General features: G+C 51.9%; 1 protein-coding gene across 1 annotated transcript in view; it reads right to left on the reverse strand.

The window, feature by feature from the left end:
- Nucleotides 1-27,572, reverse strand: part of LOC116892112 (nodal modulator 1) — a 51,182-nt gene that overhangs the window by 20,145 nt on the left and 3,465 nt on the right. Inside the window, exons 2-16 of the mRNA XM_032893591.1 lie at nucleotides 25,952-26,041; nucleotides 25,025-25,070; nucleotides 22,180-22,280; nucleotides 21,204-21,310; nucleotides 18,646-18,718; nucleotides 17,658-17,810; nucleotides 17,095-17,232; nucleotides 16,050-16,139; nucleotides 11,598-11,703; nucleotides 11,276-11,426; nucleotides 6,801-6,975; nucleotides 4,660-4,801; nucleotides 4,185-4,316; nucleotides 2,983-3,119; nucleotides 449-536 (exon numbers count right to left, since the gene is read on the reverse strand). Of these exons, the coding sequence (XP_032749482.1) occupies nucleotides 449-536; nucleotides 2,983-3,119; nucleotides 4,185-4,316; nucleotides 4,660-4,801; nucleotides 6,801-6,975; nucleotides 11,276-11,426; nucleotides 11,598-11,703; nucleotides 16,050-16,139; nucleotides 17,095-17,232; nucleotides 17,658-17,810; nucleotides 18,646-18,718; nucleotides 21,204-21,310; nucleotides 22,180-22,280; nucleotides 25,025-25,070; nucleotides 25,952-26,041 (1,729 nt within the window). The remainder of the gene's footprint in view (nucleotides 1-448; nucleotides 537-2,982; nucleotides 3,120-4,184; nucleotides 4,317-4,659; nucleotides 4,802-6,800; nucleotides 6,976-11,275; nucleotides 11,427-11,597; nucleotides 11,704-16,049; nucleotides 16,140-17,094; nucleotides 17,233-17,657; nucleotides 17,811-18,645; nucleotides 18,719-21,203; nucleotides 21,311-22,179; nucleotides 22,281-25,024; nucleotides 25,071-25,951; nucleotides 26,042-27,572) is intronic.

Here is a 27,572-nt window from a genome sequence, read left to right on the forward strand (position 1 = left end):
GTTACACACGGCGTGGCTCAGTTCCAAAGCTATGCTGAGTGTAAGAAGCCAGAGGCTGGGATCAGGCCGAGGCACTAAAAGTTAACTAAGGTGCGACCAGGGCTGGGTCTGTGCCAATGATGGAACGACCTGGGACGCTTGCTAGCAATCATGTACCTTAAGCGGATGAGCGTTGTTGTCTGTGTGGGACTGGGGATAAGCCCAGGCTCTAAGAGCACACTAGGTTAGCGCTCCACCACTGAGCCCCCAAGCAGGTGGGCTTCACCCTGTGTAAACTATACCTCCGTAGAGCTAGAGAGAGGCTGTGGAGGACTAGAGGCAAGGCAGGACACCGCTGAAGGGCAGGCCAGTGGCCAGCAACCTCATTAACATCTCTGAAGGTGAAAGGACACAGGGTCTCTAACCCTCAGGCCCATGCTGGGACCACACGCCCGCCTCCCAGGCTCACCGGGCTTGGACAGGCAGAAGCGGTTGACTCCCCTGGAGAGATTGTAAATCCCCACGTTTTCAGGGCCATTTCCATCCTGATGAAACTCCTGTGGGGTCAAAGGCAACATGGTGACTTATGGAGAAAGACACTACAATGATTAAGAATATTTCCGTGGGGCTGGAGAGATGGCTCAGATGGCTCAGCGGTTGAGAGCGCTGGCTGCTCTTTCAGAGGTCCTGAGTTCAATTTTCACATGGTGGCTCACAACCATCTGTAATGGGATCTGATGCCCTCTTCTGGCATTCAGGTGTACATACAGACACGGCAACTCCTACATTTAAAAAAAAAAAAAAATACTGCTTCTGAACCAGCCATTATGTTGGCCCATTAGTCATTTACACTATTCGGTGCGGCAAGAAAACTGCAAACCTTCAAAAGCTTATGACTGAAATGGGCGATTTGCATTCAGTCAGCTCCTGTTTATAAAGTGGTTGTTAGGGGACAGATGCAGGTCAGGGCCCTTGGGGAGGGGAGGGTGGGTGACCTTGGGAAATCAGTGGTTTCAGACAGGAGATAAAGCAGAGACACGAAGGCAATGGGCAGAGTGGCTACCAGGCATGAAGAAGAGTTCCCAAGCTCTGGGCCTGACCTCGGAGCCACCATCTTGGGAAGGAATGGTAGCTGAGGCCTCCATGGTGAGAGAAAAATAACAACATACATGTCTTCGGAAAGCTCAGCTCTCGGGCAGAGGGAGACACCCGTGAAAGGCCAGCAACCACAGAGACGGCCTGTTCAGCTAGATGCTGGGGCCAGGGGACAAGGAGGTAAGGCAGGACTTGGTGAACTGCGTCCTTGTCCACCTCCCTTACACAATTCAGATTTTAACCTAGAGACAGCAGAAATGTACTACAGGGCTTAGGGAGAGGAATGCTGTAAGCTTATTCTTGATGGTACAGCAACCCGCCCCTGGGATAACACGGGACCTTAGGGTTCGTAGCAGCTGAGGCAGGTGCCTGGCCTTGGAGACACCAGCTCAGGTCCAACAGTGTCACAAGCAGCCACCTTGCTGCCATTTGCCCAGCCCTCTGCTGGGATCCAACAGTGACATTTGCTACTGCCCCTAAGAAAACTACAGCGATAATCCTGTCCCTGAAGCCCTTGTGACCGTGAACAAGCAGACAGGCACTGGCCTACATTCCACTGACATGGGAAGGAAACAGGGCGACAGAAAGTGCAAGGTCGACCTGGGCAACTCAGCAAAACTCAGTCTCAAAAATAGAAAGTAAAAAGGTGGGGCTGGAGAGATGGCTGAGCAGTTAGGAACCCTGGCTGCTCGTCCGGAGAGCCTGGTTCTGATCCTTACATGGAGACTCACAGCCATTTGTAACTCCAGCCCTAGGGGGATCCATGCCCACTTCTGGCTTCCAGGAACACAGCACACAGGCAATACAGACACACATAGGCAGAACACCCATATACACAAAAGAAAATGACAATAATCTAGGCTGGTCTGGCCGTGGTACTGTCATCTTTAAGAGAGCCAGGCATGGGGTTGGGGATTTAGCTCAGTAGTAGAGCACTTGCCAAGCAAGCGCAGGACCCTGGGTTCGGTCCTCGGTTCTGGGGGAAAAAAAAAAAAGAGAGAGAGCTAGGCATTTGGATCTGTAAGTTTGAGGTCAGCCTGGTGGTCTACATGGTGAGTTCCAGGACAATCAGGGCTACATAATACAGAAAGCTAATCTCAAAAACAATAAATAAAATAAATAAATAAATAAATAAAATAGTAACTTTAAAAATGGTTTAAGGACCAGGAATACAACTTAGCAGTAAGTGTCTGCCCAGTATGTCTGAAACCCTGGGTTTAGTCCCCAGAACTGCAAAAAGAAAATAAGAGTAAAACAAGAAGATAAGTGCGAGAGTGAGCTCTGCCCACAAGAAGCAGCCTGGGGAACTCAGCTGCACCAAGAAACAGCATCTGGGGCACAGCAAGGAAACGTTAAATACAGCACAGCCTGCTGGGCCTCCCCACAGCCCGAGAAGCAGGCGCTGTGATCCCTACCCTGCAGGAAAACACAGCGGAGCTTTGCTCCAGCAGCACCGCACCGCACCGCACCGCACCGCACCGCACCGCACCGCACCGCACCGCACCGCACCGCACCGCACCGCACCGCACCGCGCCAGAGCTGCCCAGCCGCCCACCGGCTGAGGAGGGCCTGTAACACTGCAAGCATGAGGATGCCTTCCCTGGCAGGTGGGAACTCAGGGTAGAAAAGGGAACTTGGCTTAACTGTCATTTCAAACTCTTGCTGTGCCAGGCTCTGGCAATTGCTATAAGCCATGTATTTGCGTGCGTGCATGCGTGCGTGCGTGCGTGTGCGTGCATGCGTGTGTGTGTACTGCATATATGTGTAGGTCAGAGGGTAACTTGCAGGACTTGGTCTTTTCTTTCATTGTGTGGGTCAGCAAGCTTGGTAGCAAGCTCCCTCCTGAGCTGAGCTGTCAGGCAGGCCCCGCTGGGCACTCTCTCTGAGTGCTTCAGAAGCAGCACATACCAGAGTGATGGCGTGTGACAGTGCACAGCGCAGCATGTAGCCGGTCTGCCTGAACTCCACGGCAGACACGTCGTCCTCCAGCACTTCCACTTCCAAGCTCTTGTTCCTCCAGCACCAGTCCTCGTGCATGATGCTTACTGCAAAGCCAACACAAGGAGGTGTGCCTCGCGGCAGCACGAGCAAGCAGGGACCTGCCAGCTAGCTGCAGAGGAGTGCACGTGCTGAACACGGGAGTGTGCACTTTTAACCCAGCACTCTGAAGGCCGAGGTACAAGGATTGAGAGTTCAATGCCTGGGCAGTCTAAAAAGAAAATGCACTTTCCATAAAAATACTTAAGCAGGCAGCAGTGTTCAGGACAGGTCACCGCCAAAGAAAAACTGACACCAGTGGTCACTGTCACCACCAATAGAGAAATCCGTCTAGGCAGAAGATGCCAGGTTACAATATATCCTGGGGCTGCTGGACTTTTTGTAATTATTTTAACTGTTCGTCTGATTTTTGTTGTTGTTGTTTTGAAATGCTGCCTTGGCAGACATCGGACTCCTTGGCTCGAGAGATTCTCCCTCTGCAGCCTCCCTGGCACCCAGCTTCCAGTCAGCTTTGCAGATCTGGGCTTCTGGACGCTGCCAGGGAGCTGTGAGGAGCAACAGTCAGGATGTGTACACGGGCATGGCAGGACTCTGCGAAACTATAAACAGGCAGCTGGTGCTCTGAATGGAGTGCCAGCTTTCTGAGACAGAAAAACACAAGCCCCAGAGACAGGAGTCTGCTTTCCACTAGGTAGGAGTCTAGTCCCTGCCACCAGTCGCAAGCTGTTCCTCCAAAAGGCAAGAGCTGCACCAGAGTGGGGTACCACCCTGCCGACCAGGCCCTGTGCCTCCATTCTTAGGGCCTCCTGGAGAAAGGCTATTGGATCATTTCACAGGTGTGGCAGCAATAGGGGGAGGAGAAAGAATGACTGGCCAACGTCACTCTAGCTAGACCTGAGAGCAGAACTACCATACTCTTTCTGGCATTTAGAAATAAAACAGTTTACGTCAGGGCACCCTCCCAGAGCAGATGCAGAGTGGGACCTTTGTGACAAAGGGATCTAACTTGGCAGGCCAAGGTTCCGGGACAGAGCTCCCTAGGAAAGGCCTACAGTAAGCACGAAGGGTAGCAGGCTCGGGATAGCTCGCGACAGTATCAAGCCCCATCTTACTTTTGTATTTCCCAGGCAGAACTTTGTCAAAGGTGAAAGTCATGGAGTTGACCTTGCCAGAGAGCTGGAGGCTGCGCTTCTCGCCCTGGCGGCTCAGGGACTGCAGGGTCACCAACAGGTCACCGCAGGTGTCTGTAGAGGAGAGACCAGAGGACCTCACATGACTGCCATCACAAACCCTGACAGGCTCCTGAGTGCTTAGCCTGAGCATCAAGCCCGGGAGGCCGCTTCCTCACGGTCAGTGCAGTGAGAGACTCAGTTCCCAGCACCAAGGCTGTGGTCAGCCCCACACAATGACATTCTGACAGGGAATCAGGCTCCCACCCTATGCCTCTGCTCAGCCCCTGCAGACCCTGTACCAAGACAGGATGGGACAGACCACCCTTTACCTCCACCCCATTCAGAAACGCCTCTTCCCAGCTCCTCCCACTGCCCACTCTGGACTGGAGGCTCTCGCTTGCAGTTGATACGTTACCCAGACAGGAGACTTTTCCGGAAACAGACGCCAAAAACTGCACGAAGGCCACATCCATCACGGGCTTGTTAGTCACAGTGATGGGGAACGTCTGTGGCTTCAGCATCAGCCCGGCTCTGGTCTCAGCCTCGGGCACCACCACCTGTGAGCACACGAGACGCTGGAGCGGTGCTTCGCAGCCTTCCCAAGGCTGTGGCCCTTTAACACAGTTCCTCATGCTGTGGTCATCCCAGCCGCAACATTATTCTCGCTGCTACTCCATAACTGTAATTCTGCTGCTGTTATGAGTCAGTGTAAGTATCTGTGTTTCCCAGTGGTCTTAGGTGACCCACGTGAGAGGGTCATTCAAGCCCCCAAAGGGGTCTCGACCCACAGGTTGAGAACTGCTGTATCGAGCTTGCAGGGAGCAGCTCTCCCATGGCCTATGAGGTACTAGAAGCTTCATCTGGGCCTCAACCTAAGCAGACAGTGAAGGGTGAAGGTTCGCTTCCAGCCGAGACGTGTAGTCACAGCAAACATAAGAAGTAATATTTTATAGTACCACAGTCCTAGCCAGGCAAAGCAGCATCAGCCTCTAATCTCACACTCAGGAGGCTGAGGCACAAGGAACACCCAAGGTCCAAGTCAACCCGGGCTGTGTGAAACCAAGTCTCACAGAGAGAGGCTGTGTCTGATGTCCCCCAGAGGCACCTGTAGATTTGACTCATTCTCTTTTTCCACGTACTTTTCTTTTCTTTTTTAAAGATTTTACTTATTTACACTGTCACTCTCCTCAGACACACCGGAAGAGGGCATCAGGTCTCATTACAGATGGTTGTGAGCCACCATCTGGTTCCTGGGAATTGAACTCAGGACCTCTGGAAGAGCAGTCAGTGCTCTTAACCACTGAGCCGTCTCCCCAGCCTGTACTTACTGTCCTGTGTGTTACTTTAAGACAGAGACTATTGAGCCCAGGCTAGCCTGAAATTCGCATTCCTCCTGTTTCAGCCTCCCCAGTGCTGGGACTGCAGGTGTGTGCCATCACACTTGGCTCCTTTTGCTGTGTGTGTGCTTTTCCCAAGCTCAGAGAAGGATGCGGAAGGGGACAAACGTCCCCTGTTTTACTCCCAGTAAGGAACTGCCCAACTCCAATCTTCTCACAGAATCTCAGAAGGGTGTCAGTGACTAACAATGGCACCTGTTATCATAGTCCATCTCCACTTGTTCCTACAGAAGGAAGGACCCACTCTAGAAGACCCAGGCTTAGTGAACACCCCTAGGTCTCCCTCCCTAGGGAGGGAGCTGGGAGCAGGGCTGATTTGACTGGCAAGCCCTGCTAGCTACAGATATGCGGTCTTTCCCAAGTGGACAGGGCTGCTGCACCAGAAGTGGACAGGGGCAAACCTCTGGTTGTACTGTCGCTTAGCCCAGCTATGCCCAGGCTGAATCCCTGGTGGGGAAATTCCAGTCCGGGGGCTGCCCTGCCTCTCTGCCTGATTGGGCGGGCTCCCAGGGCTGTTAGCTGTCCTGGAGTTGGGGAGGGGAAACTCTCTATGGACAGGCTCTCAGACACTGGCACTGTGACGTTCTCAGCTGCTTGAGGAGCCAGCTTTGCTCTGTTCTCAGCCTCATGGACGTTCTAGAGCAGCCAGAGCCCGGGAAGGTACAAGAGGGCCTAAGCTCACTCCTCACCCTGCACACGCACCCAGTGAGGACAAATAGGCCTCTGTCTGTTCACAGCATCCACAGGCAGGAATGAGAACGGCTCGACATCAGGAGCCAGGAGATGAAAGGCTCCTTCTTGTGCCCCACTAATGCTCCTAACACTCTGGAAAACCCTTGCTTTTTCAGTTTGGGGGTGGGTGTGCTAGTGTGTGGAGACCAGAGATCACCTTGGGTGTTGTTTGCTCAGAAGCCATCTAGCTTGGTCTTCTAGACAGAATCTCTCACTGGCCTGGAGCTTACTCCAGTAAGGAAGCCTGGCCGGCCAGTGAACCCAGGGATCAGCCTATCCCTGCCTCCTCAGCAGAATGACAGGCTCCGGCCAGCACACCTGGGTTTTTATATGGACTGTGGGAACGAAAGACCTTTATCAGCAGTCATTCTATTGCCCAAGCCACCTTCCCAGCCTTCAGACACTTTAAACCAAACACTTCACAGACCTGGACTTTGTAGATCCCTGGTTTTGCTTTAAAGCAAAATGATCCATGGGCATCCGTCTCCACAGTGACCAAAGCCTTGTCCTTGTCTTGAGAGGACAGGACCACTTTGTATTTATTCATCTGCTTGATGGTGTCGGGGGAGCGGATGATGGATATCTGACCACAGATGCTGAACCTGTAAGGAAAAACTGGTCATTCCAGCAGGACTCAAACGCAGCAGGGCAGGCTCCCAGCAAGCTGAGACAAGGGCCCTTTGTACCCACTGCAGACTTTGTGACATTCACTTTAGAGAAGCACCTGCAAAAGTCTGCGCCTGGGCCCAGAGCAGGGCTGTGGGTGCACTGGGTAGCATACGCCCCCCACTCCCTCCCCAATGCTGCAGAAGCCACTTGCAGGAAATCTGCAGGTAATAAAAACGTTTCAGGTAATCGAATCACTACGGTAACTTGGGCTAACTCTCAAAAAGAAAGAGCTGTCAGCTGTCTGCAAAATGGTGCCATTCATAGACCATAAAACTACCCAAAAGTCTTCCCTGTTTATGGTTAGGTGCCATGTGTGGTAAGACCAAATGCAAAGTTGGAACTGAACCCCTTAGAGCTGAGCGCCACGAATGCCTCTCACAAAGGCGGAGCCTCTCACAAAGGCGGAGCCTCTCACAAAGGCGGAAGAACCCTACAGATGGAAGTAACTTGGATTCCAGCTTCTGGATGAACAGTCCCTCCAAGAAACACACAGCAGGCCCTGCTGCTTCAGACAGAATGATACAGAAGAACTTTCTCCTCTGACAGTCATGGGCTGGACTAAATGCTGGAGAAGCATGTGTGTCCCAGCTAGACAATTGGGGAAGAGATAAAGGAATGGTTTCAGAGCTGGGAGATGCTCGGTGGTTAAGAGCACATACTACCGGGTAGAGGACGGACACCCTGAAACTCCTCTTGGTCCCAAAAAAACTCAGGACAAATGGCTGAGGTGCCAATTACTGTATCAAGGCAGGTGCTGGCTACCAGGCTCTCCCAGCTATTCCAAAGTCCTGGCCCCTCTCAGCACTCCCCACTTCCCTACCCTGAACCTCTTTGGCTCCTCTGAACCCCCACTTATCTTTCCAATATAACCCAGCCATTTGGTTAGATGAGAGCCCACAGCTCTCTTGGTTCTTTGGCCCCTCTCTATTCTTTCTTCTCTCCCTCTTCCGCACCATGGCCTGATCTACTCTGCCAGCTATGTTCAGCCCAGACTCTTCCAGATGCCTGTTCTCTCCCTCATATCTACATAAACCCTTCCATTCAACCAAACATAGGAGTGGTCATGTCTCTGCTTTCATTCAAGTCTAACTCCGGGAGACCTGGTACCCTTTTCTGGCTTCTATGGGCACCATTTATATGTGCATACATGCGTACACACACACACACACACACACACACACACACACACACACACACACACGCACGCACAGGAGGTGTGGTAGAGGGAGAGAGACTGACTCATGCATAAATGAGTAAATGTAATAAAATTTTAAAAATAGAATAGGGGCCGGGGAGATGGCTCAGCAGTTAAGAGCACTTAACTGCTCTTGCAGAGAACCTGGGTTCAATTCCTGACACCCACAGGGCAGTTCACAACTGTTTGCAACTTCAGTTCCAGGGGGTAGATGCCCTCTTTTGGCCTCTGAGGGCCCGGCACAAACGTGGTGTATAGACAGACACACATGCAGGCATGATACACTCACGCATATATAAATGTTAAGTATTTTAAAAGTATGTTTTTATAAATAATTTTAAAATAAATAAAAAAGATAAGAACCCCAAGGTTGGATTCCCCAACATTATCCAAAAATAAATGAAAATTGGTCCCTGGATCCCTCCAAAAATAACAAACCCTTCCAAAGATGTTCAAACTGCTGTTTTTTCTTACCTTTGGTTCAAATACTACACTTTAAATAAGGAAATTATCAGACAGACAGACAGACAGACACACACACACACACACACACACCCCAGTTGTTGAACCGAGAGGCTGGGGCCTGGCACTACTCACTAACTGACTTTCTGCGTTCAATCACTCACCAAATCCGTCTGCTTCCCCTCTCCTCTCCTGCCAGCCCCCAGATCTAAGGCACCCCCCACTCATCTCTCCAGATCACTTCCCCAGGCTCCTATCACACCTCTGCCAACACCTGGCTTCTCACCAATTCCTACTCATCCACCAGCAGCCAGAAAGAAAAATAAGAATTTAAATGCCACATCTCTACCACATCTTGCTGAACAAAAGGTCTGAGTGGGCAAGACGGTTCCTGCACCACAGGTACAAGGTCAAAGGCTTTCTCACCTCAGCAGCAGCCTCTGGCCAGCCTGGCTCAGCTCCTTCTAGCAGTCCCCTGTGGGACCGTGAAGGGTAGCCTGGTTCCTGGTTGAGCTAAGACTAGAGACCCTGAAAAGACGTAGGAGTTCCACCCAATTCCCAGGCACCAGGCCCCTAACACTAGCCACTGTTCCCCATAGATTTGTGGCCATCAATCACGTAAGGGCAACACTCCAAGCACCTCTACATGTAGAGACGTGACCTGTGGTCACATAGGCTCAAGACAGATCTCCATACTAATGAGGTACCTACAGGCCTGGAGGCTTAGCCAATAAGCTTTCCTTCCCAGACTCTCCTCCCTGCAAAAGGTATTTAATCTCAGGCCCACCCTGGGAAGAGGGGTATGGTTCTACATGTCCACTTTCCACCATGACAATAAATGTCTTAAAACCACGGCTGCCTCTTTTCATTGGGATGTGCAGTGGGGAGCCATGGAGAAGGCCTTTGCCTACAGAGCTGTCTAATCTTCTGTCTCTGCGCTCCCGGCCATGACCACCACCAAGCCTAAGCAGCAAGTCAAAGACTCCCACTACGGACCAGCCAGAGGTCCCCTCTTGACCTCCCCACCCCGCCCCACCCCTGGGCGCAGGCCTCAGAGCTACCACCCCCACCCAAAACTACCTAAGGTCTTCTCAGAGCTCCCAATCTCTTCCTGGCACAATTCAAACTTTCGGGCCTCTTTCTTCTGCCATCCTCCCAGGGGCTGATGGCCCTGTCCTCACTGTTTGGCTCGACTGCCTGTTACCTCGGTAGCCCCCGGCACAGTGCCTCAGCCAAGCATCTGCATAGAACCACACATGGGAGTCCACAGGCAGCTCAACGGTTCAGCTGCTTGCTTATCTAGCATGGATTTCCCACCTCACAAGTAGAGGGAGAGGAAAAGGACTGGAACCTGAGGATTATCTTCTAAGGATGACTTGCCTCCTGATCTTTTTAAGCTGACTGGTCACAGCAGATTGCTGGTGGCTGGGCAGACTGAGCCTGCTGGGGCTCCACTCCCTAGCTTTGGTGTTGGTGACCACCTTGTCACTCGCTGCCTAGGCTCCCCCGTCCAGCCCTGCAATGCTGGCATTCCGTTCTAGCCACCTATGTGCCAGTCATCAGGATGTGCACAGATCCAAACCTCTGGGAGAATGTGGCCGCCTAGTGGTCATGTGACACCTGTCCAGAGCACCACCTCTCACAGGCTGAGCCCCTAAATGTCTGTCCGTTCTGTCCTTGATGTGCGTATCAGTGACTAAGTGATGAACTCTGACAATGACCAGAAACGCCTCCCAGCACATCCACCATCCACCATCGGTGCACCCCACAAAGCCCTCCAGGGTCAGAAAAGGAAAGTACTCACAGGGAGGGCTAACTTCGAAGATGTTTTGCTAATATAGATAGACAGATAGGACAGATAGACAGACAAACATGTTTATTTACTATGTTTGTACACATGTGGACGTCTGGGACAACCTGTCTGAGTCTGTTCTCATCTTTCAGCCCATGGCCCCCAGGCATCAAGTTCAAGTCTCCAGGCCTGGCAGAAAACACCCTCACCATGCTCATACCCCTTTTCTTTCTACTTTAACAAACCCGTTTTAGCTTGAAAGCAAGAGAAAACAATTTTGTGTCCAACACAAACGTGCCTGCAGCTGTCAAGGGTCACCATTCATCTTTCCAAAAGAAAGCCAGCCCAACGCTCACAGCTGTCTCAACGTGAATCCTGGGCAGAAACAGTCAGACCAAAGCTTATTTTTTTTCTCCACTGCTGCCAAAAGGAGCTGGGGCCTACCCATGGGCTGGTGAGTTTTATGTCAACCTGACACATGCTGGGGTCCTCAACTGAGGAAATGCCACAAGAATGGCCTATAGGCAAGCCTGTGGTTCATTTTCTTGATTGACTGATTAAGATCCCCGATCACTGAGGGCACATCCACCACCTAGGTCCAGAGTTGTGTAAGAAAGGAAGCTGATCGAGCCAGTCAGCGGCCCTCCATGGCCTCTGCTTCAGTTCCTGCCTCCACTACTCAGTGATGCACTGCAATGTGTTAGCCAAGTCAACCCTTTCCTCCCCAGCTTGGTCATGGGGTTCCATCACAGCAATACAAACCCTGCCTGGACGGCATACTCACCCTGTAGCGATGAGGTCAGCCAGCTGTGGGGTGTTGGGTGCAATTTTGATGGTGACCATGTCAAAGTAGAGGTGCTCCTTCTGGGCATGGATGGTGTATGTCCCTGTCGTTATGTTCTCCAGGCGAAAAGAGCCATCAGCTTTCGTTCTGACTGTGAAACCAAAGCACGTGAACAAAAGATGAGCTGCAAAAGCTCGCACCCAACAGGTACGTAAGGACACAGAGGCTTTTAAGGCCTCTGAGCTTGTCCCTGTGTCTCTATCATTCCGTGAGGCAAAACAAGCCTTTCGAGCACTCGGGACCATCGTGCATGCCTGCCCACCTTTAATCTGATTGTTCAGTGTGACCACAGCCTCCGGGACACCTTCTCCATCAGGTCCATTCAAGACTCTCCCAGTGACAGAGAAGCCCATGACGTGGAACACGGGCTGCAAAGCGAAGAACGGGTGTTCACATGACCATGCCACCAAGATGCCCTCCTGCCCAGCACATGGTTCCCCTGTGCCTCCCTCTCAGTCCTAATTCCACCAGCCCCGCTCCCCCTCACTGCCGCTATCTTCTCGGCTGCATTTCCAGTGCATGGATGATCATCAGAGTTGAATAAAAACAGCCTGCAGACTCACTTCCCAACTCACACAGGTCACTGCCTCTGGCTTGTGGGTCTCCTCGGCAAACCTGACCTGACTCCAGCGACTCAAACACAAACTGCATGGCCTGGGGCCCCTGACCTGGCCCCAGCATCTCCTGGGAATCCAGCCTATCCCCTAGAATGTCCTGGGACCCATGGGTTTTTCCCTTCACCACCTTCAAGCATCACCTGAAAGCCCCAACATATTCCACCACTATCACCTAAGACCAATGGCCTGCCTTTTCCTTTCAAAGTCCAATAGCCCACACCTAACAGCCAGAACCCAGGCCTAGACAGGTTCCTTTCTCTCGAAAGTTGCTCACAACACAGCCTGGTGCCTTGTCTGTGTGTCCTGCACCAAGCCTGGGCTCTCCCGGGAGATACTGAGCTCCAATCCCCCTGAACTTTGGCTCCTCAACTGAAATACCACTAACCTAATTTCATATCTTCATCAAACTCCTGAGGGTCTGAAACGCCTATTGATTTCCTATACCTTAACCCTGTCTCATTAAAATGTAGACTTTGCAGGCTCAGTGAAGCCTACCCTGCCTCAGTTACCTGCTACACAGCAGGCACACAGTAAGTGCCTCCTGGATGAACAAATGCAGGCACTATGAAAGAGCTTTGAGGTCGTAAAATTTTAGACTGGCATGATGACACACTCACACTCTTATAATACAAGCACCAGGTGTGACTGTGCAGGGCATGGTGAACACACCTGTGACCTCAGCACCCAGGAGACACACACCTGTGACCTCAGCACTCAGGAGGCACACACCTGTGACCTCAGCACTCAGGAGGCACACACCTGTGACCTCAGCGCTCAGGAGGCACACACCTGTGACCTCAGCACTCAGGAGACACACCTGTGACCTCAGCACTCAGGAGACACACACCTGTGACCTCAGCGCTCAGATGACACACCTGTGACCTCAGCACTCAGGAGACACACACCTGTGACCTCAGCACTCAGGAGGCACACACCTGTGACCTCAGCACTCAGGAGGCACACACCTGTGACTTCAGCGCTCAGGAGGCACACACCTGTGACTTCAGCGCTCAGGAGACACACACCTGTGACCTCAGCACTCAGATGACACACACCTGTGACCTCAGCACTCAGGAGACACACACCTGTGCACTCAGGAGACACACACCTCAGCACTCAGGAGACACACACCTGTGACCTCAGCACTCAGGAGACACACACCTGTGACCTCATCAGATGACACACCTGTGACGCAGCACTCAGGAGACACACACCTGTGACCTCATTACTCAGGAGGCACACACCTGTGACCTCAGCACTCAGGAGGCACACACCTGTGACTTCAGCGCTCAGGAGGCACACACCTGTGACTTCAGCGCTCAGATGACACACTTGTGACCTCAGCACTCAGGAGACACACACCTGTGACCTCAGCACTCAGGAGACACACACCTGTGACCTCAGCACTCAGATGACACACCTGTGACCTCAGCACTCAGGAGGCACACACCTGTGACCTCAGCACTCAGCTGTGACCTCAGCACTCAGGAGGCACACACCTGTGACCTCAGCACTCAGGAGGCACACACCTGTGACCTCAGCACTCAGGGGGTACACACCTGTGACCTCAGCACTCAGGAGGCACACACCTGACCTCAGCACTCAGGGGTACACACCTGTGACCTCCCAGCACTCAGGAGGCACACACCCAGACCTCAGCGCTCAGATGACACACCTGTGACCTCAGCACTCAGGAGGCACACACCTGTGACCTCAGCACTCAGATGACACACCTGTGACCTCATTACTCACACACACCTGTGACCTCAGCACTCAGGAGGCACACACCTGTGACCTCAGCACTCAGATGACACACCTGTGACCTCAGCACTCAGGAGACACACACCTGTGACCTCAGCACTCAGGAGGCACACACCTGTGACCTCAGCGCTCAGATGACACACACCTGTGACCTCAGCGCTCAGGAGGCACACACCTGTGACCTCAGCACTCAGGAGGCACACACCTGTGACCTCAGCACTCAGATGACACACCTGTGACCTCAGCACTCAGGAGGCACACACCTGTGACCTCAGCACTCAGCACTCAGGAGACACACACCTGTGACCTCATTACTCAGGAGGCACACACCTGTGACCTCAGCGCTCAGATGACACACACCTGTGACCTCAGCGCTCAGGAGACACACACCTGTGACCTCAGCACTCAGGAGGCACACACCTGTGATCTCAGTGCTCAGCTGACACACACCTGTGACCTCAGCACTCAGGAGACACACACCTGTGACCTCATTACTCAGGAGGCACACACCTGTGACCTCAGCGCTCAGATGACACACACCTGTGACCTCAGCGCTCAGGAGGCACACACCTGTGACCTCAGCACTCAGGAGGCACACACCTGTGACCTCAGCACTCAGATGACACACCTGTGACCTCAGCACTCAGGAGGCACACACCTGTGACCTCAGCACTCAGGGGACACACACACCTGTGACCTCAGCACTCAGATGACACACACCTGTGACCTCAGCACTCAGGAGACACACACCTGTGACCTCAGCACTCAGGAGGCACACACCTGTGATCTCAGTGCTCAGCTGACACACACCTGTGACCTCAGCACTCAGGAGACACACACCTGTGACCTCAGCACTCAGGAGGCACACACCTGTGACCTCATTACTCAGGAGGCACACACCTGTGATCTCAGTGCTCAGATGACACACCTGTGACCTCAGCACTCAGGAGGCACACACCTGTGACCTCAGCACTCAGATGACACACCTGTGACCTCAGCACTCAGGGGCACACACCTGTGACCTCAGCACTAGGAGGCACACACCTGTGATCTCAGCAGTCAGGCAGCTAAGCCTGGAGGACCATAAGTTTAAGGCCATCCTGGGACACACAGTAGTACTGTGTCAAAACAAGAAAGGGAGAATGCAGAGGGGTGAGGAGGAATAAGAAAGCGGCTTCCTTTTTATTTAGGAATGATCCTTCTGAGAATAAGTGGTAAGCCGGCTAAGTATGCCCTTATTAACTCACATATCCATCAAACGTTTTTCTTAGGCACTTACTGTGTGCCAAGTGCGGAACGTGAGACTTGACATTCCATGTTTTACCAGTTAAGACCTGCATTTGACCTCCATGGGGTACTTTGCCCAAGTACCTGCTGCACCCTTCCAGCAAGTTTGTACAGGTAATAAAGGCTCCAGGCTCATCCCCCGCCTCCTGTTCCCACATCAGATGCCCTGTGCACGCTTAGGAGGCGGGGCCAGCCCCTTTGACCCTGCACTATTTTAGCAGATTGCTTCTCAGTATGGTATGAAAGATAGAGTGACTTTTCACTAACGCCACCCAAGGTGCCCCGGGTGCTTCCTCCATGTTGCGAGCTGCCAGCAGGGACATGCACGGTGCTCTGAAGATCCCGTCATCCCTTCCATGGTCCATGCTCTCCTGTGCTCATGTGGTTACTGCTGCCCTGGTTCCCCGACTCCACTCTGGCCCAGGCCGGCTGTCCTCATCACACCTCTCCAAGTCTCTGTGTCCTCCTCCTCCCTTCCGTACTCCCCTCCTCCTCCCCTTCACCCAAGCTTCCCTGGCCTCCTCAGTGCCTCAGACTCTCCAGGCACACTCCTGCCTTGAGACCTTTGCCTTCACCACCTACTCCCTTCAGACTGTAGCTCAGTGACCTTCAGAGAGAGAACCGACATGAGATGCAGACCTGCAGCCCTGCCCTGAACTGCAAGGCCCTTCTACTGTCCCAGAGAGCACTTCACGCCTTCTAACACACTTACTAACTTGCTTATCCAAACAGGCACCGGCTCCTCCCATCACTAAGTCGTAACTTCCAGAAAAACTGTTCCCTCCTTAAGCCCCTACAGCACAGCCAGTGTGGAACAGAACTCAAGACCTCTCACTGAAAAGAGCAGCACTGACCAGGACCCGAGCTAGCTCTGCAAGATGAAGATGCCTTGTGAGAGAGGGAGTATACCTATGTACCCCAGGCTACGGCATGTGGTCCCACTTCCTCTGACAGCCGTTCTGCACAGGTGTTGCTGCAGACATTGTCCGCAACATCTGTGCCCTGGGCTGGGAACCCAAACACCTGCACAGAGCACTGGGAGGCTTCACCTCGATTCTCAGGCTGTCGTGCTCCACGGTGAAGTCAAGCCTGGAAGGCGCCACATCGAAGGTGATCCTCTCCCCTCTGTAGAACGGCACCTAGAAGACACAGTCTGGTGATTAGGAAGCATCTACGTCACGATACACCCATCGGTGTTCACCTGCATCTAGCGGCCAAAACGACCCAGAGGAACGTGAACCACAGTTGCTGGTGGCCTAATGAGAAGCCCTGGGCTCGACTGTGACAGAGGAGCCCATGTCTCGTCTTTAGTACAGGCTGTGACCCCCAGTGCAGACCCGCTTGCAGCCCTAAGTATTTCTCACTGCACAACTGTTCAGGTGCCAGGGTGCCCACATGGGCATCATGAGACACCGTGTGGCCAGGTCTCAGTCTGAATCCAGTATCCAAAACATTACACACACACCTTACGGAGACACAGGCTGAGAGCAAACTTAACAGTGTCCTTAGATTTTAGTCTTTAGGTCTGGGGTTTTAGTGACAGTCAGCTAGGACAGCCGGCTCATCATTTGGTCATTCACTATGTATTATCATTAGGTTCTTAAATTCCCCCAAAAGCCCATGTGCTAGCATGTCGCAGGATAGCTGCTTATGTGGCCCAAGGCATCTGGGGACAGCGGGGTCATGCTGCAATGTCAAAAGGCTCTAGCCACTCCTATGCTACAAGGCATGCTTGACAGCACTGCTGGGAGGTGGTGACACCTTCAGGAACCAGGGCCCAGGGAAGGAGGTCACGCCACTGGCAGCGTGCCCTTGCCAGCAGGTCAAAACCCCAGCCCGTCTGCTCTCCCCAGTTCTGTGCACTCCAGCCTCCATGAAGTGAAGAGGTTTCCCTAGCACTGGCCTTGACTGCACCCTACTGCCTCACCTCCATCAATCAGGAACCGAAATTATGATCTGAGATAAGCTCTATTCCTTCAGTTTGTTTACCTCATCTTGCATGTCATGTGGGAAGCTGACTCACATAACACCCCAGGGCGTGGGCTCTTATCAAGTCAGTGTCCCGAAAGGATAGAGACCTGCCCACTCACTCACCACAGTGTAGCCCCCACTCGGCAAGGAATAGAAAGAAAAAGAGCCATCTTCTTTGGAGACTGCATAGCACAGATAAACCAGGCTCTCATCTGGGGGCTGGAACCCAGACACCGGGGACACATTGCAGCCCAGGACATCCTGTGGAAGGGAAGAAGAGATTTCCATGGCCCGACTGCCCAACAGCCACAAGCAAGGCCGGGCCTACTTGTGGAGGTCGATGCACGGGTTTCTCAAGCTGGGGCATCCATGCAGGCAAATGGAAGACAAATCTTTATACCCAGCTTCAGATTTAAAAGTGGGCAAGCTTCTTAGGGAAAACGGTGAGGTTCCTCCCAACAGTAAGAAAACTGGCCTAGGAAGCTCAAGTATACCCCCAAGATGCCACAGAGGAAGGGTGTTCATTAGACCTGATACTGCATTGACCTCGTCAGTGCCTGAGCAGCCCCTACCTGCACAGCCTCACGGGCCGTCACAGGAGAGACCAACCACCACTGGTATGCTTAACGGTGGCCCTGCCTGCCACACCCTGCCCTGATCTCGGTTCTTTACTTTTGTGTGCTTACCTCTTTGTTCACTAAAGAAGAAAAGAGAAGAAACTTCACCCCTTTCATGGGCTCCCCGTCACTGCGGACAGAGCCGGACACATTATAGCCAGCCACTATGAGGGGACCAGCCGCGTTAGCATTGGAGTTTGTCACACGCACCGTGGTACTTGCCTAGGAAAGAAAAGGGTCTTAGCTTCCACAGTACTCAACCGTGACAGCCCGACACGGTGGCTTACACCAGCAATCCCAGCATTAGGAAGCTGGAGTAGGAAGATTATTGTGAATCAGGGGCCAGCCTGGGCTAGAGTGTGACAGTCTCGAAGAGAAATTTAACTACTATAATATTTTAGAAGTCAACCTTTATATAATAGCCTCAAACATTTATACCCTTTTAAATATTCTTTGGGCTTTTCGAACTTCGTTTGTTTGGAGACAGGGTCTCACTCTATAGCCAAGGCTGGTCTAGAAATCACTATACATAGCCCAGGCTAGCCAAAAACCTCACAGCAATCCTGCTTTGGCATTCAAAGAACAAGAATTATATGTGTCAGCCATCACTCCGTACTTAGACATTCTTTCAATGAATGCTGCTAACATCTCAGCCACTTTTGATTAAAAATTCAGATACAAAGCAGAAAAAAAGTTGAAATTTTAAACCAAAAAGGAAATGACTGCTAAGGTTTTCTCTGGCTCACATACCCGCCTGACACTCGGGGTGATGGCTCACAGCCCATCCCCCCCTTAACAGTCAGGCCTCTAGAATATTTAGCATATTTATGGACTTCTGTTTTTGTAAGGAAAACAACAAAAATTCACTGGGAATTTCCTGTGTTCACTCTGCTCAAAGTAGTGACAGCAGTTGGTGGAGGACTTTATAAAAACCACCACCCACAAGAGGGACCCTGAGCGGCGGTACTGGAGAAACTGTGACTTCATTTCATGTCCTAAATATGTCCCCACTTTTGATCCCAAACTGGCACTGCAGCAGGCATGGGTCAAAGGTCACCTCCTTCAGCGCCCAGGTCGGGTGTGTTGCAAGGATTTCATAATCTCCAGGAAGAACTTTGAAAAATGCAAACCTGGAAAACACAAAACAGTGCTCGCTTAGCCCAAGTGCTAACGGGGACCAAGTAGAGATTACTGTAAGCCTCTAAGAGCCGCTCAATCCAGTTCTGTCCAAACCCACTCACTGAACACTGCCCCTGTGCCGGGAAGAAGGAAAGCCGCTCTGTGCACTCAGAGGGCCAACCTGAGTGTCTCCTGGCATGAGCTCACCATCAGCAGGTTTGACTGCCATCAACGGGAAGGAGAGGGGAGGAGACAGAGGGGAAAGACAGCTAAAAGCTGAGAAGTCAGAGGAGGAGCAGCAGGGAAGGAAGCGAGCAGACCCCGGGCTGGGAGCTAACACAGCCCACACTAAGGGTGACATCCACCTGTAACTCCTGTATTTGGGAGGCTGAGGCAGGAGAGCTGAAAACTCAAGGGTGAGCACTAGGAGGTGTCCCAGCAGCTGAGTGCACGGACTTGTCTTCCTGGGGACCGAGGTTTGGCTCCTTAGCTGTAGGTAACTCCAGTTCCAGGAGATCCATGCCAGATCCAGGCATGCAGGTGCACAGGCAGACACATAGCCAAGGCACCCAGACACGTAATTTAAAAAATAAAAAAATTCAAGGCCAGCCCTGGACTACACTGGGATGCTGTCCCCCAAAACAAAACAAAACTAAACAAAAGCCAGATTAAATAAAAGACAAAACAAAAGATGACCCTGAGTATGCTGTTGAGGTCACAGGCTCTGGCTCCCGTACAAAACAGATCTGTTGCCACCTGTTGTCTGACTGAACAAGCCATTAGCCAATGAGCAGAATTCTAGATACTCCGGGTAAACTGAGGCCGCGGTCGCTGGCTGAGCTGCAAACACTACAGCAGGAGTCCTAGCAGGCTCAACCTGGACAAGGCCCCTGCTGACAGGAGCTGATTCTGCCACAAGGCACTTACTTCAGGTAGCATTTGCGTTCTCCCATGGTTTGCCAGATGACGGCTGCACAGAGCTTGGGAACCACTGGCTTCTGGCATTGTCAAGATTTAGCCTTTCTACTTCCTGTGCGTGTGCTCTAAGCACTGCCTAAGACAGAGCAGCGGAAGGAGCTCGGAAAGATTAAGGTGGCTCCAGTAAGGTCTGCAACGAGCCACAGCTGGGGCATCCCTCGTTTGAACATCAGAACTCCGAAATCCAGAACTTTTTGAGTACCAATATTATGGCACAGAGGTGGAAAATTCTAGACCATGAGACTGTTTCATGTAATAATGATGTGAAATTCTGTATGAACAGTTTTAGCCTGCATACTTAAGACATAAGTGAAGTTCATGTTCAGAAGTGAGTCCCACCCCCGAAGGCACAGGTGTTGAAGTCTTGGTTCTCCAGTGCAGAGTTCAGAGGTGAAGCTCTAGGAAGTGACTGGGTCAGGAGGGCCTTGGCCTAAACCAACAGATCAGCCTGCTGATGGGCAGAGGATGGGATAAACAATTGGGAGGTAGTGGGGACCGTGGTGAGGGGGGCAGGAAGTATGTCACTTAGGCCAGGGACCCAGAAAGCTGATGGCTAAGTGACCCTGGTCTAAAACCATGAGCTAGATAGAATGTCAACTGTGCATATCGGCACTGAGAAACTAACATACCAAGTTAGGGAAAACCCCACGTCACAGGTCCCTCTGGTCCCAAGAAGCTGGCTGAGGGACATTCAGCCTGGGCTAAGCTATGAACACAGCCCTGTGCTCCCTCAGGTCAGGACTAGGCTCCGATCGAGGAGAAGCCATCAATGACAGTCATTTTTAGGTTGGATAAGACACCAGAGGCTGACTAGGAACCTAGGTTACTATTTCGGGTGGATTTTGTGAACTGAAGTAAACATGTCCTGAATGATCCCAACAGTACCCACTCCAATAATTCCGGTGTTAGTCCTGACACATCTGCCAGCGGTCACAGCTGAACTCTCCCCACTTCATGGTCCAACTAAACAGCCCCTTACATCTCATTCCGCAAGGGTAACTAAATAACCATCAGGTCCGGCTACTAGATGGTTTCCGTGTAAATGATAAAGTGATGTCTTTAAACCCTAACGGTATTAACCGAGGTCAGCAACCGTTTACTAAGCACCATGCTGGACGACCTAAGACAGGCAGTCTTCCCTGTGATCTTGCCATTACCTTCATCGACAAATCAGAGCGACAAAGCAAGGAGAGGGAAGGAGAGGTTTCAAGTCCAAGAGCCACCAGAGGCACCCCATTTCAACCCCGGATACTGGGCCCCAAAGACAACCCCAAAGGCTGTTTGTGCGTACCCCAGGATGGGAGCATAGCCTTTACAGTCAGTAGCTGATCATCAATCACCCAGGTGACAATCAATCGCCCACCCCCTACACAGTGCATCACATGACCCCACTCCAAGAGGAACTTGGGTTTGGAAAGCAGGAACTTTCTTCAGAGGCTAGGTGACGATCCGAGCCCAGAGCCCCTCACCCCAGAGCTCCCCACATGCGTGCCACAGCCGGGTCCAGCTGCTACTCACTTTCCACCAGGCTGTGTGACTGTGGACTGGATCTTCGAGTCGGCGCCAGTGCTTCTCAGGGATACCTGGACTCCTGCGGGGCCCAGGGGCTGCCCTTTGCTGAGGACCTGTGAGAAGGGGGACGTTAGGACCCAGCCAAGGCCCCTCCTCAGGAAGGAGTTTGATAGGTGCTTCTGCTCCCCAAGTGGGCACCTAAAACATTTTCCTTTGGGTCCAGAGCCTATTTGAAGGGAAGTAGTGAGGGAATCTTTGTGGGGGCTGGGGGGAGGGGACCGTGACAGTAAAATGCTGCTTCACTGGATCTAAGATGGGGGTGGAGGCTGCTCAGTGGTTGGTTAAGGTGCACTCTAGGAGAGGCCTGGAGTTAGGTTCCCAGCACCTATTCAGGCAGCTAAAAGCTGTGACTAACTCCAGCTCCAGGGGACCCCATGCCTCCCGCCTCTAAGGACACACACACACACACACACACACAATTAAAACTAAAATAAACCTAGAGGAAAAAAAGTATCTCTATTTAACAAATCACTAAGAAAGAAAACATACCCAAGATCCCCTCTTCCATAAGAAACCCACACAGGTGGAAGGAAGCCGTGAACACGTGAACGCTAGGGAGATGGAATGGGAGCCGGCACTCACACAGCAGCACACATGCGCCACCCACACTCCAATACCTCAAGTTCTCCCCCACTGGTTCCTAGGGAAGGAGGTAGAAGACATACTGCCCGGGGAGGGGCCACCTCTGGTGGGTGGCCTGAAGGAGCTGAGGCCAGCTCTAACCTAGCAAGCATGACAGCTCAGGTCCTGGGCACGGGGCCCTCCCTCCCTTTCTGCACCCCCACACAGGACATTCTCCACATTCAAGCTGACTCTCACACACCACAGACCCCTGAAGCTCACTGTGGGAGCCCCCACTTCTCTAAGGCTGAAGGGAGACAAGGCAGAGAAATGTGGAGAACTGCAGAGCCTGGAGCCAAACCTTTCCATTCACAGAGAAGCCAGTGAACACGAAGTTGATGTCCCCGCCCTTGGTGCAGACGTCGCTCACGCCGTCCACATGCAGCTCCACGTTGGTTGGCTCTGGAGGAGAATCGGGAAAGGAGAGGTAGGGACAAGAGACACAAGGCAGCGTGTGCTGGGACTCCCAGACAGACTCTTCTACGGATTTCTACATGTGATGCCCTCACAGGACCAGAACTAAAATAAAGGCAGACGTTGTACAGGCGCCTCCTCCCACCCTGCCTAGCCACCTGGGTCCACCACCGAGGTCACTGAGAACCACACTGCTGTGGTGTTGGTGTACACGTGTGCTTGTGGTCCATGTTCCTGTGGGCGTATGCGCATGCCCGTGGAGGCTGTCAATGTCGTCTTCCTCCATAGCTTACTTTGGAGGCAGGGTCTCTCCCTGGACCCAGAGCGCATCTACCTGCCTTGGCTGAGTGGCCGGCAGTGCAGGACCCTCTCCTCTGACCCCAGACAGTTACATGCCGCCGTGCTCGGCTCTGACATGAATCTGTACTCAGATCCTCAGGTCCACACAAGAAACACCTTACCAACCGAGCCACTCCCCAGCCCCAAAGCATCCACTGTGTACCAGGCACCAAGGCCAGTGCACGCAACTCTTCTGGAGATTCAAGATCTTACTGAGGCGTAAGCTGAGTCATGGAAAGGTCGGAGGGTCTTTCCACGGGGCCCGTGACACAGTTCCAATGTGATCTCACAAGATGGATCCAGATCTAACAAGGTCCATCAGCTCCATGACAACAGGAACCACATGGGGAGGACTTGAGCAGAGCAGGTTAAGGGACAAACAGAAAAGGCAGTCCTGACTCAATCTTGTCACACACACACACACCCTGCCCCTTTGACAGAGCTTCCAACCCCTCACAAATACAGGTGTGGAGTGAGCGAGTCTATGCCATCCTTCAGTGTTAACACAATGTGTGCTCACCACGATAGAAATGAAGGTTGAGCTTTTAAAACACTAGAGAAGGCTGAGGAGACGGCGAGGTCGGTGAGGCACTTGCCACCCAAGTCTGAGGACATGAGTTTGGTCCCCAGCAGCTCCCACAGCACAGCAGTGCACAGCATGTATCTGTAGCCCCAGAACCGAAGAGACAAAGACACAGGATCCCTGAGGCTCAATGGCTGACCAGCCAGCATAGCCGACTCAGTGAGCTCCAGGCTCTGAGAGACAGCCTGTCTCAAAACTGAGGTGGGGAGTGGCTGAGGAAGACATCTGATATCAACCTCTGGCCTTCACAAGCATACATACGTACACGTGTACACACACACATACACACGTGTGGGCAAGCGTCCTGGTTGGCTTTTGCCAACATGACAGAAACCTAGCCATATCTGGAAAGAGGGATCTTAACTGAGACGATGCCTCCATCAGATTGCCTATAGGACAGTTGATAGAGCATTTTCTTGATTAATGATTGATGTGGGAGGGCCCAGCCCCCTGTGGGTGATGTCATCCCTGGGAGGATGTGTAAGAAAAACTGTATATAAATATATATATATTTATAACTGGTGGAACAAGCCAGGGTGAACGAGCTATTATGTGGATTCCCTCCATTGTCTCCGCTCTAGTTCCAGCCCTGACTTCCCCTCAGTGATGGAGTGTTGAGAGAGTGTGCAGAAATTAGCCCTTTCCTCCTCAGGTTGCTTTTGGTTATGGTGCTTCATCACAGCAATAGAAACCCTAACTAAGACATGCATGTGCACACACAGAGAGAATTCTATACAGCGAAGGAAATGACTTAGAACCACGCGTAATACAGATAAGCATCATAAACAAGGCTGGAGGGAACCAGACACCGAAAAGCAGCCTGTACAAATTTACTTAGTTCAAGTTCAAAACAAAATGGCGCCTACACAGAGCACAGTGCCTCAGGCTCTGATCCCAGTTGCTTGGGTGGCTGGGGCAGAAGGATTGTAGGATCAAGGCCAGCCTGGAGAACTTAGCAACGCCGTGCATCGAAATGAAGAAAATCCAAAAGCAAGCATGTCACAAGGGTTGAAGACATCACTTAGACAAGACTGTAGGTTCAGTCCTTAACACAGAGAGAGTGAGCCAGAGCCCCTGTCACTTTAGGTGAGGACAGTCATCTGTGCGCCCTGCAGGAGATTAATGAGCACGGCGGTGGGCTTCCATGGTGCTAACAGTTCTACCACATTTCCTGCCAGTTAGCCAGGTGTGCATGATTTGTAAACATTTGCTCCACTAAAGTATCTGTGTGACTCTTGTTACATTCACTGCTTGTATATGGTAGTATGGTTCAGTGAGAAGGGCTGGCTGGAGGCTCTGGAGAAAGAAGCTGCAGGGGCCCTTTTGTCACGGTAAGGAGTCCCCTGGGTCCCGCTCTCGTATCCAGACTACAGACTATAAACAGGAACCGTCCACGATGCCCACGGACAAGTCTTCCCTCCACAGAGCCACCATCTCCAGCCCATATAGATCCGGTCTCTACTACCGAACCTTACAATGTTCAAACACTTCCCTTAGTTCAGAGGTGGGCAGAGCCAGACACAGTAGCACACGTTTGTAAGCTCAATTCCATGAAGCTGACACAAGAAAACTCTTGAGTCTGAGGCTAGCTTGGGCTGCACGTGAGACCCAAAACCACAAACAGCCCTGGTCCTGGTCCCAGAACCGGGAGAAGGACCCTGTTCTTGAGTTTAGCCAGCACAGTGAACCAACTCTACCAAAACCGTTTTCCCAGAAAGAGGTACTACGGACCAGGAGGAGTTTCTAAGAAAATGACAGTCAGCGTGCACTGTGATCCCCTGCAAAGTGCCCCGTTACCCAGGTCACTTACCAAAACTCCAGCCCAGGGGAGGTTCAATCTTCAGGATGAAATCCCCCTGCAAGGAAAGCCATGCAAGGTGAAGGCAGGAGACCAGAAGGCCCCAGGTAGACAGTAAAGTGTAATCCATTCACCCGAAACAGCCCCATCTGAAATAAAATGCTACACGAGGCTCTTCTAAATGGCGGCGGCTGGATCCCAGGGGCAGCCGGCTGAAGCTGGGCACCCAGAAATTTCCACGTAGCGGCGAGGAGATTGCCACGTGGAAGCCCATTTGTGAGTTCTAAAGACCTGGGTTGGCGACGTGTCACAGTGGGTAGAGGACTTGCTCTGCAAGCATGGCGGCCTGCATGCAATCCCTGGAACCCACAAGAAGGTAGGAGAGAACCAGCTCCCAAAGGTTGCTATGTCTGTCTGTTCCTCTTTCTTCTTCACCCCACCCATACTAACACACACATACACACACACACAAATACACACACACCACAGCAGGCAGGCTGTACCCACTCCCACTCTCCACACTAAATAAATAAATAAATAAATAAATAAATAAATAAATAAATAAATGGGTGTTTTTGAAATATTTCTTAAAAGAAAACGCAAGCTTCTATGGACTCCTGAGTCTTCCAATGGCGTAGCACGTGGCACCTGCAGTGCTGAGAAGATCCAGCTCACCCCCCCCCTTCTCGCTAAGCCGCCTATAGCACCCCCTCTGTGGCTGTGATGGGAAATGTCTGGAGACACTGCCAACCATGCCAGAGACATGCAGCCCCACCGAGCCCACGTAACCGCTGGACATCCGCATTCCGCTGATCTTTACAATAAAAATGTTTGCATGTGGGAGAAAGGCCACGCCCCCGGCCGCTGCTGTCACTCGGGCACGCTAATGATTTCCTATCATAAAAGTCACTCAGAGATTGAAGTCCCTCCGCTTCTTACCTTATCGTACAAGGGGATCATAAAGTAGCCGTTGTTAGGAGCACAGTCCGTCTGGTATTTCAAAGTCCCATGCTTGGTGTACAACTTTATCTGGAAAGTAAGGAGAATAAAACCCAAAAGTTCTAATATTGGCTTAGAGAATAAGTTACCACGTGACATCTGCGTGCAGTCTATTGGCCCGTGTTAGCTGAGCACCTATTACAGGCTGGCTGCTAAAACAGCTTCGGGGACATAGGGAAAGAAGACAGAGCACCCCGGAATAATGTCATCTGTGCTGTTCTTATTAAAAGCCCCTTCAACCTACCCCCAAAGGCTTGTTCTTTGAAGCTTTCGTTCTGCTTCAGTATCAGTAGTTGTCTCTAGTATGTTTATGTAAATTTCTGAGTATGAAACTTTCCAATTTTGCTCTTGGCGAGGCACCCTGTCCCTCAGTTCCACACCAGCACAATTTAGAGGCCGGGGTAAGTCAGGAGGCAGATTGCTGAGCCGGTCTCAGGTGAGCACTGGAGCCCGCATTGTTAGCCCCAAATGGTTCTAGATGCTTAGAGAAATATTCACCTAAAACCCTCCACTGCCATCCTCACAGCAAAGACTGATATGAAAGATCCCCAAGGCCCTCGCTCTCCCCAAGGCCTGCATCCTGCGACTGCTGCATCCGGAGCCTCTGTAGGCACAAAGCCATACCAGGGTCTCCCCTACTAGGGTGGCCTTGACGAAGCCATGACACCTCCAGAGGCCGGGCTTCTTGGTGGTAAAAATAGAGACACCTTGTTTCGGCTCTCAGCAGTGTGGTAAGCACCAGGCACTAACTCAGACTCAAAAAGACGCATCTTCCATTTAATCTCTCTCTGAAAGAAAAAGCCACCTCACACCATCAGTCAGAGGTTACAGGTGGACTCCCTAAGCTGTCCTGAGTGCCTCAATGACTCTGAGCCTCAGTTTCCCAGTCTGTAAAGACACACTCGGGTCAGATTACATCAGAGAGCCTGACCTCTAAAATATGAATGTTGGGGCCAGAGAGCGGCTCAACAATTAAGAGCTTGCAGCTCTTACATAGGACCAGAGTTCATTTCCAGCTCTATGGAGTCCAATACCCACTTCCAGCCTCTCAGGGCGCTGCCCTCGTGTGCACACAGCTACATACAGATACACATTAAAAAAAAAAAAGTTCTGTGGCAAAAATACAGCTGTGATCCAATGGAGTCTTAGGAAACACATAAGCAGCCAGCACCCCCTGCCCCCTCCACTCCCCAGTGCACACTGTGGAAGGAGATTCGTGAGGTAAGGCAGACTGTAGTGCTCATGGGCAATAACTATGGCTTACACTCCACACAGCCCAGACAGCCACTTATTTGCTTAGTCCCCGGCTATTCAGTTAAGCGTAAAAATGAATTTGCTCTAGGCCATAAAGAACTTCAGATGCGTGGCTGCATATGCCCTAGCACAGAGGACCAGAAGGCTGATACCCAAGGCAGTCCCCCTAAGACATGCCCTGCAGCTTAAAGATGGCTGCTTATCAGGAGAAATACTCACTGTGTGTGTGTGTGTGTGTGTGTGTGTGTGTGTGTGTGTGTGTGTGTAACTTCAGGTGCCACTCCTTAGAAGCTATACACCTTGTCTG

This window comes from Rattus rattus, chromosome 2 (genome assembly GCF_011064425.1).
Source record: "Rattus rattus isolate New Zealand chromosome 2, Rrattus_CSIRO_v1, whole genome shotgun sequence".
Taxonomy (NCBI): Eukaryota; Metazoa; Chordata; class Mammalia; order Rodentia; family Muridae; genus Rattus; species Rattus rattus.